This window comes from Medicago sativa, chromosome 5 (genome assembly GCF_051527215.1).
Source record: "Medicago sativa cultivar Bolivia chromosome 5, Bolivia_mono, whole genome shotgun sequence".
Classification (NCBI taxonomy): Eukaryota; Viridiplantae; Streptophyta; class Magnoliopsida; order Fabales; family Fabaceae; genus Medicago; species Medicago sativa.
Window position 1 is genome coordinate 12,848,648 of NC_140753.1, and position 17,126 is coordinate 12,865,773.

The following is a 17,126-nucleotide window of genomic DNA, read 5'->3' on the forward strand; positions in this document are numbered from 1 at the left end:
CAAACTCCAATTTTGAGTCACTTTCACAACACAATATGATATAATATTTTTTTTTGGGACTTTAGAAAGACAAGATTAAGATTAATTTTTTGTCAAAAAAAAGATTAAGATTAATTTCGTAGGCTCATTTTCAACTAAAATATAATTTGTTTTGTTATGAAAATTATCCCAATTTGTTGGATAATAAACATCACCGATATTTTTAATATTAGTGAGACACATTATTAGGAACAAAGGGCCCAAAAAAATATCACCAATTTCTCCCATAATAATTTTTTTGACATATTATTAGGAAAAACCAAATTTTTTATGGAGAGGGTGTATATAGAAATCTTTGTGTTATAGGAGAGTATATATAGCAAATCTCTCCAAAAGGGCCTAAAACATTAACATACTTGAGCCCAGTCATCCATCTTGTAAATATTTCGGGCCTTTCATTGCAGTTTGCTATATAAATCCCCAACAAACCAAACATTTCTATATACACCCCTCTGCATAATTTTTTTTTAGGGCCCCCTAACGGCATGGGCCCTAGGCCGTCGCACTCCCGGCCTATGCCTAGGGCCGGCCCTGAATCAATTGACTTCAAGCTTATGGTCTCAACATTCTCTCACTCACTAAACCAATATCTTGACTTCTTCTCACGTTAAGTCCAAACAAATAGAGGATTGGATTAAACAGCCAAAAAAATGTAGAGTTTTACCCACATAGGTGTAATCTGAAATGTAGTTCAATTTTTCATTCTGAGCTCACATCGTAGAGCATGCTGAGTAAACTATTAAATTGGTTCATGTCTTTGTAAGTCAATTTTAAATTAGTCTTCAACTCTATTAATATTTCAAACTAATTATGTATTTGTTAAAAGTTTCTCAATTAGGTCCCTCGTCGTATGACAAAAACATAAAGAAGGTCGACGGAACTTAATCGAAAAACTTGACAAAGACAGAGACTAGTTTGAAATATTAATAAAGTCAGAGACTAATTTAATAATAATTTACAAAAACAAGAACTGGTTTACTGTGTCATTTGCTGAAGAAATAACTTTGTGTATTCCTAATAACAATAAATGTATATATAAAAAGGTATAATGGCCTTTTACAATAAATCTGTCATATAATCATGTAAATTGATTTTGATTACGAAAGTGTGTTTGTATATATTGAGAAGTTTTAATTTCTTCTTCTTATTATAGGTATGTTTTTCCCCTTTATCCTTTTTTTTTAATACTATGTCCATTCCTAATTAGAATTTTTTTATAAAGATATTTGATGTTTTCAACTATATTAATTATTTCTTTAGCAACATACCCGATCGTACCTGATCAGAAGGTGACTGTCGGTGCTATTTAATGTGGTGGTGGAAATGTGTCAGTTTATGCATTGGAACGGCGGGGGGTGTGTACATGTAGACACTCTGACGCTCAAGTCAGTAAAGATCAGAAATGAGGTTAAGAGATGAGAGAGATTCTACCTTGGGGACTGCGAGGAGTCCCCTTTATATAGAGGTAGGTGTTTGCATAGCCGTTGCAAGGCACATGTGTACCCGGCGGTTACGAAATCGTGGGAAGTGTAACCGCTGGGGAGAGATCCGCGGGAACGTGGGAAAGAGACGTTACAGTTTATTTGAACTGGTCTATGTTGCTTCGAGTACCCCCCCCCCCCCCCGGGGAAGGGGTGTGTTACGAGTAAAATGTGAAACGCAGCATTTGGGCTGGATTTGTTATTGGGCCTAAGCAATTGGGCCCTAGGTCTTTGATTGATCCTGAAAAATACCCTAATTTATTTTTCACTATTTTTCTTCAAACAACAATAAATACTATATAATATTGAACCCCTAAAAAAATATTATATGTTGAAAACATAAACTAATTCTCTTAAAAGATAATGTTGTAAAATCAATAATAATTACAAACAAATTTAATATTACTACAAACTTTCTTAATTATCGTGATTTGACAAAAAAGGTCATATATTCAAGGACAAAGGTGATAATGTTTCCCCTTTTATCTCATTAGATGCAAGATAATTAAATAAATAGAATATAAAATTGATATATTATCATACACTATTATACAACGGATGGAATAGGATAAATTGTTGGCTAAAGTGCATTTTTCACCCCTAAGTTTCAAAATGATGTGATTTTGGTCCCTTATTAAAAAAATGAAAATTTTGTTCTCTATGTTTAAGGAAATATGCTCTTTTGACCCTCTAACTTTATGGAAATATGTTTTTAACCCTCTATCTTTACGGAAATAAGCTTTTTTGACCCTTTATTTTTACAAAAAGTTGCAAGTTTGACCTCCTGTTTTAGGACACGTGGTGTCTTCTCAGCTACTTTGCAATTCTGGTCATTTCTTGTATAGCTTAAACGAGAAGGTATTATATGGAAAATGTGTGTACGCCTGGATTCAACATGCATACTTAAGTTAGGAAAGTGTAATTGGGTTTTGTATCATTTTATTTTTGCCTCAAAACCGATTCAAATCTAAATTACACGGTGTCGAATAAGATTCCCTAAAAAAAAAAATCTAAATTACACACTGTCGGAGTTTGTTTAACTTGTGTAACAGGTCATAATATTTTGCTCAGAAAAATGGTCCACTAGTTCATTATTGTCGGAGTTTCATTTACCACTGTCCCCATGCATGAGACCCAGTTCTCATTTTTCCTCTTATCCAACAACCAAACCCACTGAGCACCACAAACAAACTGAGTTCCGTTTCATTCTTTCTTCTGCACACCTTCACACTTCATTTCAACTGTCTTACAATTTTCTTATTCATCTTATATATGCCATTGATAAGTGTTTAAAAGTGATATATTTCATATAGGAGTTTAGGCATTTTAGTGACTTGTTTTGCAAGATTCTCTATGGAAAACTCCAATTATTGTGCAAATATGTCATTTATGCTTTTGAGCCTTATTCTACCCTTTTTGTGCAGGAAAATACAAGCAAGGAGCAAGAAACGTCAAAGTTCAAAGTCATACGCTATTAGCGTGTTCTACGCTATTAGCGTGATGAAGAAATACCCAAGTCCAGAAGGATACGCTAATAGCGTACCTGGAGCGAAGCAAAAGAGAAAGTTGTCAAGAACCACGCTATTAGCGTGAGATACGCTATTAGCGTAAAGACTCCAGAGAGCCACGCCAATAGCGTGGTTTGGGCGAAGCAGGGCAGAACGGGCAACGTGGCAAGCTTCCATTGGCCATTAAATAGGCCGACCTACTACGCTATTAGCGTATCTGGAGCTATTAGCGTAGGTGTAATAACTCAGCCCTTTTAAATAGCATTTTTTCCTCTCTTTTAGAGGTACTATTCCATTGTTATTTTTCATACATTCTAGAGAGAGGTTAGAGCTATTTCAAAGAGAGAAACACAAAGCAATTGGTTTAGGAGTAGATTTAATTCAAGATCGCTTTGGACACGAAGGATCTTGACATGGAATCTTCATCTTTCTTCATCTCTTGCATAGTTTACATGTCTATGTGTAGCTATCATCTACTTGTAGTATTGAGGTAATCAAACAAGCTATTATGTAATCTTTTGATCTTTTAATGTATAAGGTTCTAGCTTAATGATTCAATATTGTTGTTATTCTTGCTTTTAATGCTTTCAAAGAGATTCAAGATGATTTGGACACGAACTCTTGAATCTAGAACTAGAATAACAAACTATCTTAAGTTATATCACTCTTGACAAGTTTGTAAACCTTCGATAATTGCTTTTAATCAAGAATTTAATGCTTTCGGATACTTAATCAGGCTGGACACGGTCGATTAAGTTATCCGATCGACTTTGTTATCGTTTAAGGGATTTGGACACGAATGTTTAAACGATAACTTAGAAATAACGATGTCGCTTTGGACACGAAGGATGTTGTAGAAATGATTGTGATAATATTGGTTATAAAGCTAGAGTCTGTTAATCGATCGAGAGATTGCTGCTGTTATGCTTGCTCGTTATCTTATACCGCAAGCGAAATAGTTCGATCTCATCTCGTTTTTACTTTTATGTCGTTTAGGAACATAGTTTTACAAACAAACAACTTATACTCGATACCTTAATATGAACTATTGTGAAGACGCTTATGATATACGCAACTCCCTGTGGAGACGATATTAAAATACTTACTTTGTTTGATGCAAAATTACTACATCAAAATGGCGCCGTTGCCGGGGAGTAGCGGATAATTTCATAAGTATCGAAACAATTTTGTCATGTTAAGCAATTTTGCACAAAAACTGATTCTTGTAAATTTGTTGTACATATATACACATATACTTTCTTTTATGTTACTAATCACTTGGTCAAGTCGATGTGTCCAATCGAGAATTCAAAGGAATCTTAGAAAAGAAGGTCGTGTTAGCATCACGAATAGATTGGTCATTAAAGCTTGATGAGGCATGTGAAAGTCGTGTCACTTGTCGGTTGAACTAGAGCACAAAGCGTTTTGTGCGCACAAAGCGTTTTGATTTCTTAATTTTGACCAAGAGTAAGTGGGCGAATAGAGGAAGGTTCAAATACAAGAATGCGGAGAAATGCGCGACAAGCGTTGAATCCTCTAAAGTGTACAAGGAGAAGGTGAGCGCTATCATGGCAAGAGGATTGTGAAACAAAACTTTGAGCCCGGACAAATGGTGTTACTGTGTAATTCATGATCTCGGTTAATCCTGGGAAAGTTCAAGTCTAGGTGGTCTAATCTGTTTACAATCAAAGAAAAAAAGCCTTATGGAACGGTTGTAGAAGTTCCAATGACAAAGTCCGACTGGACGGGGAATGGGTAAAGATTGAAGCCCCACTTTGGTGGTGAAGTTGTTCGACAAACGTCGACAATTTCACTAATCGAGCCATGAATTCTTCATCGATAAAGGCATCGAGTTAATGACGTAAAACAAACGCTTGCTGGGAGGCACCCAGTTTTGTAAGTATTTTTTTTTTTATGTTTATTGCATATAGTAGTAGTACTTAAGCATTGAAAGCTGAATTGAAACAACAAAGAAAAAAACTGATCCTGAAGCATCACGCTAATAGCGTACATTTCGCTATTAGCGTGGGAGCTACAGAGAGCTACGCTAATAGCGTGAGTTTGGCGTGGGAGAAAATTTTTTGGTGGGCCCAGGGGATTAACTCCCCTTAACTTCCCACAACTCCTCATTTTTCCCTTTTTACGGTTTCATTCTCTTTTCATTCACTCTCACACACAAAAACTTCTCTCACTCACACACTAACCCTAAAAATCAAAACCCTTTTCTTGTGGTTCAATTGGTTCCAAGCATTCATCCTTGCATCATTCATTCTTGCTTGCATCCAATCACTACACTAACAGGTTTGATTCTTCTTCCTTTCCTTGTTTTTGAATTGAGAAATACATGGTATGACATGATTAACAATGGTTAGGGTTAGGGTTAGAATTTTGCTTTGTCATTAGAGATTGTTATTCATTAATTATAGTTTGAAAAGGAACAAGAATCATAACCCACATGCAAAAAACATTCATCTTTTGATTTTGACCCATTTTGAAAAAAATTGAAAAATAAGGGTTTTGAATGATTTGTGTGCCAATGTTATGATTCTGATTCCTTTTCAAGATTATATTGTGTTTTAGAGACATAGGATGAACCCTAGGGCTGAAAATTGCTGGTTTGTGCTGAGAAATTGCAGGAACAAGAATTTTGAAAATTTGAAAATTGCAGGTACGAAGAAATACGCTAATAGCGAAATCTACGCTAATAGCGAAATTTTTCCAGAAAATTTCGCTATTAGCGTGGCTGGCGCTAATAGCGTAGTTCTTCATACTTGCCCAGATTTTCAAAATTTTTGATGTTTTTAAATGACCAATTCTAGTTTGTGCTAATATTTTCTATGCAATATGTTGGTTTTTCCTGGTTTTGTTGCAGATGGCACCTAAAAATGTTGAGAAAACTACCGGGACCAAACGTCCAAGAGGCAAAGCTGCCTCGACCTCAGCCACACCTGTAGCCCCAAACCGTTTCCCCACCCCTGTCCACTCTGCCAGGTTTAAGAAGATGGTTCAATACAAAACCTGGCACGAGAAAACTTTTGACATTCACCCCGATGGTGAACATTGTGACCTCCTTTACATTTTCACTGATCGTAAGTGGCATAAACTCCTTTTTCCTACAACTGAGATTAACACTGATTTAGTAAAGGAGTTCTATTGCAATGCTACACCTGATGCCTCACCCACTACCCTTGCTGATGCCTTTTCTTGGACTTCATATGTGAGAGGGAAGCAAATCCCTTTTGATAGGGATTCAATCAATGAATTCTTAGGCAATCCCTTAGTCCTTCCACCTTCAGAAGATCCAACTGTCCATCCTTTGTGTACTTATGCTAAGAGAAATGCTCAAGGAAACTGGTCCTATGAGCAAATTGAGCGGGACATTATGAACAAGGGTAGGTTCTTTGTGAAGAATGATAAGGGAGAGATCAAGCATGCTCTCACAAAAGAGATGAATGCTAAGGCCTGCTTAGTGTTCCAATTTCTTGTCCACAATGCTTTACCCCGAGCCCATACATCCGATGCCCCAAAAGCTGTCCTACCACTCATCTGGTGTATTATGAACAAAGTCAAGGTGGATATTGCTCGCATAATAGCCAATGAGCTGAAGGCTGTGGCGTTAAAGGTTGCCACCGGTGCTAAGAAGGTTGCACTTTTCTATCCTGGACTTATCATGGCCTTGCTTAAGGCCCATGGAGTACCCATTACTGGAACCTTTGATGAAGACATTGAGGGGACCATTACTGATACTTCTATCCGCACCTGGGAGAAGAGAGAGCAGCGATGTGCCCAAAGCCACTTTGATGATGATGAGGGTGGCCCATCTGAGGGCCCTGGTTCCTTTGATTTTTCAGGTTTGCAGACTTTCATGCTGGAGCAGCAGATGCATAACCAGTACGTGAGGGACCAAAATAGCTTCTTAATGGATCAGAATGAGGCAATTTGGAGGAGCAACATGGGCATACACCAGGACCTCTACAATGCTCACATGTATCCGGGGAATGCTGATTACCCGGTTATGACACCTGACCAGTACCAGAGCTATGTTCATTGGCCTGAGGGCAGGCCAAGTCCTTATGTGGGGGTGGCAGATGCTGTTGATGATGAGGCTACACCTGAGCCTGAAAATGCTGGAGGTGAAGATGATGATGTGGAGGAGGATCTAGAGATGGATGATGTTGATGCTGATGATGATCAGTGATGTGATCATGGTCTTTTTAGTGATGTTTTTTCTTTTCGCTTTCGAACTTTTGCTTTCCTTATTTCATGTTGGAACTTATTTAATTTGGTTGTATTTTGCACTTTGGTTATATTTTGTACTCTTCGAGCACTGTGGTTTTTAGTGCTCGACTTGATACTTTAGTACTTTATATTGTTGTGGTTTAATAATTTAGCTTTGTGGATTTTAACTTATGCTTTGGATGAAATTTTTGTTGTACATCTTGCTTGTGTCTCTCAAAAGAAAATTGCTCATGAACAATAAATCTTAAAGTGCTCCATTGAGCCAAGGTTTGAGCAAAAGCAGGTGAGTGATAGTGATATTACTTGTGAGAAAGCGTAAGGCCAAGGTATTGGTTTCCTGTTATTCTAGGTTTTTAATAAGAATTTGAAACTTGTACTTTGCACAAAACATATATCATTTAATTCTTTTCATAAACATAAATATTTTTGAACCACTTAGTACTTAACATAAATGTGAGGTAGCTTCAATCTGTTGTATATATGCTGGAGACCGATAATCACCGTCTAACTTGTTTTAGTTATGTTAAATCTGATAATTATTTTGAACTGTTTGAAAGCATGGAAAGGATCAAGGCACTTTTTGAATTGAGAGTAACCTACTTGACCACATTAAGCCTACCTGTGAGAAGAGCGAGTATTTGATACCCCAATCTGAGCCTAATGAATCAAGTCCTCAAACGTGAACTGTCAATATTCATAAGCACAATGCTTAGTGAATTTGTCTGAAATTTTTCATAAATCCAGTTCATGCTTGTCTTTGAAAGGACTTTGATAATTTTTTAATTTGTTGAACCCTTAACCTCTTTGTACTTTGTCCCTTGCCTTAGGATAGGGGAACATTCAATTAGAGTTTTGTTGTATTCAAGTTGGGGAGAAAAGGAGGCATTATATGTCAAGTTCTGGTGAAGTTGTAAAATAACCTGACAACATTGAATCAAAGAAAAGTTGTACATTTGAAAAAGAAAAGAAAAAGAAGAAAAAGAAAGAAACAGCAAAAATAGAATAAGTTGTCAAGGTTATTGTTTTGATTGTTAATCATCAAAGGTTGTAATTATTGGTAGGGAAGATATTGAATTTTAAGTTGTATTACAAAGAATGTTCCTCTTTGATAGGCTTTCTGATCAATTGCCCCACATATGACATTTCTTTTGTAGCTCGGCCAAGTTATAACCCTTGCAAGACCTTTTGATCCATGCTTTTATGCTTTTTGAGACGATATTTGGATGGACACCTAACTTAAATAGGATGTTAGCATGATTGTTGGATGTGTGTTCATTACCTCACTTATTGTTATCATAGTATTGCATTTACTTTTAAAGAAGTGTGTTAGGTGTGGTTCATAGATAGTTATGTTTATGTTTTGAAGTTTATGATGTATAGTTTGTGCTTAGGACATTTTTTCGCATTCTTAGTTTGCATCTAGAGTAGCGGAGGACTTCATGCTTGCCCGCGCAATCATATTTGAATCACCATTTGTTTATTTTTTGTTTTGAATTGTTTGACACCGTGTTGAAAACCTTGTCCAAAGCCTTGTTAGTTTCCTTTTCAATTGATTTGTTTGAGGACAAACAAAAAGCCAAGTTGGGGAGAGTTTGATAAGTGTTTAAAAGTGATATATTTCATATAGGAGTTTAGGCATTTTAGTGACTTGTTTTGCAAGATTCTCTATGGAAAACTCCAATTATTGTGCAAATATGTCATTTATGCTTTTGAGCCTTATTCTACCCTTTTTGTGCAGGAAAATACAAGTAAGGAGCAAGAAACGTCAAAGTTCAAAGTCATACGCTATTAGCGTGTTCTACGCTATTAGCGTGATGAAGAAATACCCAAGTCCAGAAGGATACGCTAATAGCGTGCCTGGAGCGAAGCAAAAGAGAAAGTTGTCAAGAACCACGCTATTAGCGTGAGATACGCTATTAGCGTAAAGACTCCAGAGAGCCACGCCAATAGCGTGGTTTGGGCGAAGCAGGGCAAAACGGGCAACGTGGCAAGCTTCCATTGGCCATTAAATAGGCCGACCTACTACGCTATTAGCGTATCTGGAGCTATTAGCGTAGGTGTAATAACTCAGCCCCTTTAAATAGCATTTTTTCCTCTCTTTTAGAGGTACTATTCCATTGTTATTTTTCATACATTCTAGAGAGAGGTTAGAGCTATTTCAAAGAGAGAAACACAAAGCAATTGGTTTAGGAGTAGATTTAATTCAAGATCGCTTTGGACACGAAGGATCTTGACATGGAATCTTCATCTTTCTTCATCTCTTGCATAGTTTACATGTCTATGTGTAGCTATCATCTACTTGTAGTATTGAGGTAATCAAACAAGCTATTATGTAATCTTTTGATCTTTTAATGTATAAGGTTCTAGCTTAATGATTCAATATTGTTGTTATTCTTGCTTTTAATGCTTTCAAAGAGATTCAAGATGATTTGGACACGAACTCTTGAATCTAGAACTAGAATAACAAACTATCTTAAGTTATATCACTCTTGACAAGTTTGTAAACCTTCGATAATTGCTTTTAATCAAGAATTTAATGCTTTCGGATACTTAATCAGGCTGGACACGGTCGATTAAGTTATCCGATCGACTTTGTTATCGTTTAAGGGATTTGGACACGAATGTTTAAACGATAACTTAGAAATAACGATGTCGCTTTGGACACGAAGGATGTTGTAGAAATGATTGTGATAATATTGGTTATAAAGCTAGAGTCTGTTAATCGATCGAGAGATTGCTGCTGTTATGCTTGCTCGTTATCTTATACCGCAAGCGAAATAGTTCGATCTCATCTCGTTTTTACTTTTATGTCGTTTAGGAACATAGTTTTACAAACAAACAACTTATACTCGATACCTTAATATGAACTATTGTGAAGACGCTTATGATATACGCAACTCCCTGTGGAGACGATATTAAAATACTTACTTTGTTTGATGCAAAATTACTACATCAGCCATCCATTCATGTCTTTCTTCAGTAAATTCCCTCAAACTTCACAATCATTTTTGAACAATGCAACATCAACAAAAAAACCGTCGAAAGCATTAAGGATACTTGACGTGTTCTTAAGTTTTAGAGGCGAAGATACTCGTGCTTCCTTCACTTCACATCTCCATGTTTCTCTTCAAAACTCTGGAGTTATCGTTTTCAAGGATGATCACTCGCTTCCAAGAGGAAATCGCGTCTCAAAATCACTACTGCAAGCAATAGAAGATTCTCGGATTTCTGTTGTTATTTTTTCAAAAAATTACGCGGAATCACAGTGGTGTTTGAAAGAAGTGGAGAAAATTATGGAGTGTCATAGAACCATAGGACAAGTTGTTTTGCCAGTATTCTACGGTGTAGATCCATCAGAAGTGCGTCATCAAACTGGTCAATTTGGTACTGCATTTCAAAATCTTTTGAAAAGCATTGCCAAGATGGAACACAAGTGGCATTTAGATGACGCACTTAGTCAACATTTGGAAACACGGTGGAGAACGGCGCTTCGCGAGGCAGCTGGCCTTGCAGGATTTGTAGTCCTAAACTCCAAGTAACTTCATACAATAGTTTCTACTTTCAAATTATTTAGTTTTCATTGCAGTTTATTATGTGCTTGGATCATTAATTAGGACATGTTTAAATTTGTGATAAAAACTTGTGAGACTGTTTGAAAGAGCTTATGAAATCAGTTTATGACAAGTCTTTAAGCTGTTTTGAGCATATTCATAGCTTATAAAAATAGCTTATAGTTTAAATGAACACGGTTTTACTTTATTTTATCTTTTGTTATAGAAATAGTTTATACATAAGTACTTATATGATAAACACTTATAGTTATACTACAAGCACCTGATTATGCTAAATAGTAACAAGCTAGATATATGCATACACAGTTTCATCCAACTTACTGGACAAGACTTTGAGCCTTATTGCAACTTTTTTTTAGACAGTCTAACTCGCACATAGAGCCTATGGCAAGACATAATTTTCTTTACTCGAATTTTCTTTACTTTTGACTTATACATATTTGCACCTTTTGTTTGATTCATTTTTTGTAGAAATGAAAGTGAGGCTATCAAAGATATTGTTGAAAATATTACACGATTGCTTGACAAGACAGACTTGTTTATTGCTAATAATCCAGTAGGGGTTGAATCTCGAGTGCAAAATATGATTCAATTGCTAGACATCCAACAGTCAAATGATGTTCTCCTAATAGGGATGTGGGGTATGGGAGGTATTGGTAAAACTACCATTGCCAAAGCGATTTACAATAAAATTGGTTGCAGTTTTGAAGGTAGAAGCTTCCTTGCAAATATTAGGGAAGTTTGGGAGCAAAATGCTGGACAAGTGAATTTACAAGAACAACTTCTCTTTGATATCTGCAAAGAAACAACAACCAAGATACAAAACATTGAGTCGGGAAATATTATAGGGTTAATACGTTTTTACCCCCCTGTAATATAGGCGAGTTTCGGTTTTCCCCCCTGTAAAAAAGATTCTTTCGATTCCAACCTTGTAATATAAAGATTCCGTCGAAAACCCCCCTGGTCGAATATTGGACCCCCCAGCTGATGACGTGGCGTGACGTGGCGCGCTGAGTCACCCTCTTCTGCTGACGTGGCGTGCTGACTGTATAATTAATTTTATTTTTTTTATAGGGTACACGTGGCATTTGTCATTTGTTTATGTCTTTACCCCTGTAATTTAGGCGAGTTCCAGTTTTCCTCCCTGTAAAAATTTTAAAAATAAAAAATAAAATCTGGAAAATTTTAAAAAATAATTATTTTTTTAAAAAAAAATGCTGGAAAATTAATAAAAATTGAAAATAATGAAAAAAATACTGAAAAATTTTAAAAAATTAAAAATCTAGAAAAAAAAAATTTCGCATGACATGTGTGTATATACATACCACATCATTAAATCATTTTAATAATAAAAATTAAAAATTGAAAATCTTTTAAAAATAACAAAAAATCAGATTATTTTTTTTAAAAAATAAAAGATTGGTTTTTTTTTTAAATTTTAAAAATAACAAAAAATCAGATTATTTTTTTCGAAAAATAAAATAAAAAAGCGAAAAGACATTTAGATTTTTTTTTTGAAATTTAAAAAATTGGAAAAAAGTTCGGATTTTTTTTGAAATTTAGAAGATATTTAAAAATACTGGAATTTAATTTTCAAAATAAAAAAAAGTTTAGATTTTTTTGCGAAATAAAAAAACTGGAAAATATTTAAAATTTTAAAAATCTGGATCAATAACTGGAATCTATTTGATAAAACATAAACCGTTGGATTTTAGACGTCTATTGTAAATAATAGTGCACTATAACTACCCGATATTTTTTTCCTTTCTTCATCGTATTCTCTTATCACCTTCATCATCTTCATCAATATTAATAAAAAAATCATAACCCTGAAAAATTTCGTCAATATTCAGGATGTATGTTAATGGGGGGTTGCCTTAGGAAAACATGTTTTTTTACAATAATAAATAAATTACTGAAGAATAAAATTGGTTTTGAAATATGATTAGAGAAATGATTAGGTCTTTCGTATCATCTATTCATCACTTATTAGTAATCTGCACCTAAATCATATGATTGTTAATCGGTTTACGACAATTAAAAAAACAGCTCAGATCAATCCCTTAACTCAAAGCCCTTTTCTCTAATTATAATTCCCTAAAATCAATTATATTGGGTATTATAATTCCCTAAAATCAATTATATTGGGTAAGAATCATAAAAGCATTACGTACAATTTATACTGAATAAACTATAATAACTTTCATGGTCATGAGCTAGAACAAAATCATTCATTTATGACCCAATCATAAAGGAATTAGTTAGACATCATCAAAGGAATAAACAACATAAAAGAGAAAATAAACCGGAAGACTGAACAATTTTTTTTATTTTTTTTATTTTCAATTTTTATTAATTTTCCAGAATTTTTTTTAAAAAAATAATTATTTTTTAAAATTTTCCAGATTTTATTTTTTATTTTTAAAATTTTTACAGGGGGGAAAACTGGAACTCGCCTAAATTACAGGGGGGTAAAGACATAAAAAAATGACAAATGCCACGTGTACCCTATAAAAAAATAAAAAAATAAAAATAATTATACAGTCAGCACGCCACGTCAGCAGAAAAGAATGACTCAGCGCGCCACGTCACGCCACGTCATCAGCTGGGGGGTCCAATATTCGACCAGGGGGGTTTTCGACGGAATCTTTATATTACAAGGTTGGAATCGAAAGAATCTTTTTTACAGGGGGAAAACCGGAACTCGCCTATATTACAGGGGGGTAAAAACGTATTAACCCAATATTATATTAAGGGATAGACTCTGCCGTAAAAGAGTACTTCTCGTACTTGATGATGTGAATACCCTGGATCAACTGAATGCTTTGTGTGGAAGTAGTACATGGTTTGGTTCAGGGAGCAGAATAATCATCACAACCCGAGATTTGCATATACTTAGAGGGAATAGGGTTGATCAAGTATACAAAATGAATGAAATGGATCAAAGTGAATCACTAGAGCTTTTTAGTTGGCATGCGTTCAAGCAACCGAGTCCTGGAGAAGATTTTGTGGGAATGTCCAAAAATGTAGTTGAGTATTCTGGGGGATTGCCGCTAGCTCTAGAAGTTCTTGGATCATATTTGTTTGAAAGGGGGGTAGCCGAGTGGAAATGTGTATTGGAAAAACTCAAAAAAATCCCCACTCAAAGTTGTGTGGAAAGAAACTCAGGTATTTATTTTGATTTTAGTTTTTTGCTCTTCATGAGTTGTTTTCACTTTTCAAATTCATAGATGAAATTTAAATTAAGCTCCTCAAATTGAATTACTATTTTATTATTTGGTACTTTTCTCCCCTAAGCTTTCTCTATAAAATTTATGTTCTTGCAGAAGATGGAGAAGCTAAAAATTCTCAATCTTAGCCACTCTCATCATCTGACACAAACTCCAGACTTTTCAAACTTGCCTAATCTTGAAAAGCTAGTACTCAAAGATTGTCCGAGGTTGTTAGAGATTTCGCATACTATAGGACTTATGAATAAAGTTCTTTTGATAAATTTGGAAGATTGTATTAGCCTTCGGAGCCTTCCAAGAAGTATATACAAGTTGAAATCTCTAAAATCTCTCATTCTTTCCGGGTGTTTAATGATTGACAAGTTGGAGGAGGACTTAGAACAGATGAAATCTTTAACCACTCTGCTTGCAAATAACACTGCAATAAAAAGAGTACCATTTTCATTAGTAAGGTCAAAAAGCATTGGATATATTTCTTTGTGCAGCTATGAAGGATTTTCGCGTGATGTGTTTCCATCTATCATTCAGTCTTGGATGTCACCAACAAATAATTTTCAGTCCCCATTTCAAACATCTACCACTATGTCATCTCTAGTTTCTTTAGATGTACCATATAGTAGTTCCCACAAACTAGCATCAATATCCAAGAACCTTCCAGGTCTTCGAAGTCTTTGTGTGGAGTACGGATCCAAACTTAGATTTTCTCAAGATGTGACAACCATTTTGGATGCCTTGTATGCCAAGGAATTGGAATCAGCTGCAACTACATCACAAGTATCAAATATAAACAATTCTGCATTAATTCAATTCTGCAGTCAAGTGCATGTTTCAGGTTCAAAAAATTCCATGAAGTCTCTATTAATTCAAATGGGAATGAATTGCCAATTAACTAATACTCTGAAAGAGAAAATTTTACAGGTTTGACACACTGCCTCTCTCACTTGCATGCATACAATTAAATTTTTTACATACATACATTTAACTTATAATATGCATACTTCATTTTATTGAAAAAATGTTACGAACTTTCTAAAATTTATGTTCATTTTAAATTGCTAACAATGAGATGAAAGACTGATGCAGTTTTCAATTTTACAGAATCTAGATATCAACGGCGCTGGTGGTTGTTTGCTCCTTGGTGGTAGTTATCCAAATTGGTTAACTTTCAGTTGCGAAGGTCCTTCCGTAACTTTTAAAGTTCCTCAAGTGGAAGGGCGAAACTTGAAGTCGATGATGTGCATTGTCTATACTTCAACCCCAGATAACACAACATCAGATGGACTAAAAAATCTGTTGGTGATAAATCACACAAAGACTACCATTCATCTCTACAAGAAAGAAGCATTAACCTCTTTTGAAAATGAGGAGTGGCAGAATATTGTATCAAATATAGCACCTGGTAACAAAGTGGAGGTGGTGGTTGTTTTTGGGAGCTATTTCATTGTCAAGAAAACCATAGTTTATCTCATATATGATGAAAATGAACCTGTTGTTAGGAGGACCTCTCCTCAAGTGGAGCCCACATATGACTTGGAAGAAAATAAAAAGAAGAAAATTCGTGTGGAATAAGCAAACAAAGGGTTGGATTAAACAGCCTAGAAATGTAGAGTTTTTTTTTTACCTTATACTAACATCAATACTTGCAGCTTGACATGTGCAATCTTAAATATAGCTCAGTTTTGTTGGCTGAACAAACTTGTACCAGTAAACAACTGCAGTGTTCTTCGTCTGTGCATATATATGACTTTTGCTAAAAGAAGATCTTTCTATGTATTCATAATTACAAATTTTTATTACATATTTGCCTAATAAGTGTACATATAATATAAAGGTAGAGTGATCTATTTTACAATAAATCTTTGCCCTTTTTTGAAAAGCTTATTTGTCCTATAAGCATCTAAGTTGAATTTTGATTATAAAAGCATTGTGATGTCTTAATTTCCTCTCCTTAGTATATAGGTAGGATATCAAATTGATGAATTAGAATAAACTGTTTCACTTTCACTACATTCAACAGTAATTTATCAGCCACCTCTTGCGATAGTTACTTACTAGGATGATCAATTGATCTTATACAATGCCAATATTATCCAACTCCATATATATTGTACTCAATGTTATCCAAAACATTTAGAATCCCTATTTTATTTTTTTCCAACTTACTAGCTCATTTCTTTATGACTTAAGATATTGACCATGATCCATTTTTGTATTAACCAAAGGTATATGTGAAAAATTAAAAAGACTTTGTAATATATCCATGAGGGGTTTGTGATTTACTTGATTGATAATGTCTCCGTTTTAGATTTTGTTTAATTCTTTTATATTGTTTTGAGTAAATTGGATTCAACAATTGAACTAACTTCCCCTCAAAAACAATTGTAATTTGTACTTATAATAGACATATTGCCAACGAAATTTGAGATTTTACGTACTAATATCAAATAATTATTATTCACCTCATTTCATACAATTAAGCTTCTACAAAAAGAATAAATAACAACTCTAATAGCTTACAATCACCAAACAGTCGTTGTAGTATAGTGGTAAGTATTCCCGCCTGTCACGCGGGTGACCCAGGTTCGATCCCCGGCAACGGCGTTTTATAAACCTTTTTTTCTATTTTATTTTTCAAATTAATATTAAAATAATGAAAAAGAAAGGAAAAAATGGCCCATGCAGGTTTCGAACCTGTGACCTTTCTATTTTATTTTTCAAATTAATATTAAAATAATGAAAAAGAAAGGAAAAAATGGCCCATGCAGGTTTCGAACCTGCGACCTTCGCGTTATTAGCACGACGCTCTAACCAACTGAGCTAATGGGCCACTTGAATACAATGTGAAGTAAGTATTATTTAACCACTAAAGAATATACATCCACTAATTAATTTTCAATGCTTTATCCTTCTTTTTTATCATCAATCAACCCTGTTTATTTCAGGGGATTGTCGCCTTATACTTATATACACTGTGAAATATGTGATTTGTTTCAATTTTTAAATTAAATTTGGGACAAGTAGAATTGGTTTGGTTTATCATTCAACATCACTTATGGG

At 34.7% G+C, this 17,126-nt stretch overlaps 2 protein-coding genes and 2 non-coding genes across 4 annotated transcripts; 3 read left to right on the top strand and 1 right to left on the bottom strand.

Annotated features, from left to right (window-relative positions):
• Positions 1–10,221: 10,221 nt before the first annotated feature.
• Positions 10,222–14,197, top strand: LOC146920163 (disease resistance protein RPV1-like). Its single transcript, XM_085711118.1, has 4 exons — positions 10,222–10,802; positions 11,311–11,688; positions 13,586–14,007; positions 14,166–14,197. The coding sequence occupies exons 1-4, from the start codon at positions 10,234–10,236 to the stop codon at positions 14,195–14,197; spliced, it is 1,401 nt and encodes a 466-aa protein (XP_085567244.1). The 5' UTR covers positions 10,222–10,233.
• LOC146920164 (uncharacterized) lies at positions 14,177–15,842 on the top strand. The gene is made up of 2 exons (XM_085713583.1): positions 14,177–14,987; positions 15,168–15,842. Exons 1-2 carry the CDS (start codon positions 14,310–14,312, stop codon positions 15,636–15,638), a joined length of 1,149 nt encoding a protein of 382 aa, XP_085569709.1. The 5' UTR covers positions 14,177–14,309; the 3' UTR covers positions 15,639–15,842.
• Positions 15,843–16,598: 756 nt separating this feature from the next.
• On the top strand, positions 16,599–16,670 carry TRNAD-GUC (transfer RNA aspartic acid (anticodon GUC)). Its single transcript has one exon. It is a non-coding gene; the product is annotated as a tRNA-Asp (tRNA).
• Positions 16,671–16,822: 152 nt separating this feature from the next.
• On the bottom strand, positions 16,823–16,896 carry TRNAI-AAU (transfer RNA isoleucine (anticodon AAU)). The gene has a single exon. It is a non-coding gene; the product is annotated as a tRNA-Ile (tRNA).
• Positions 16,897–17,126: the final 230 nt, after the last annotated feature.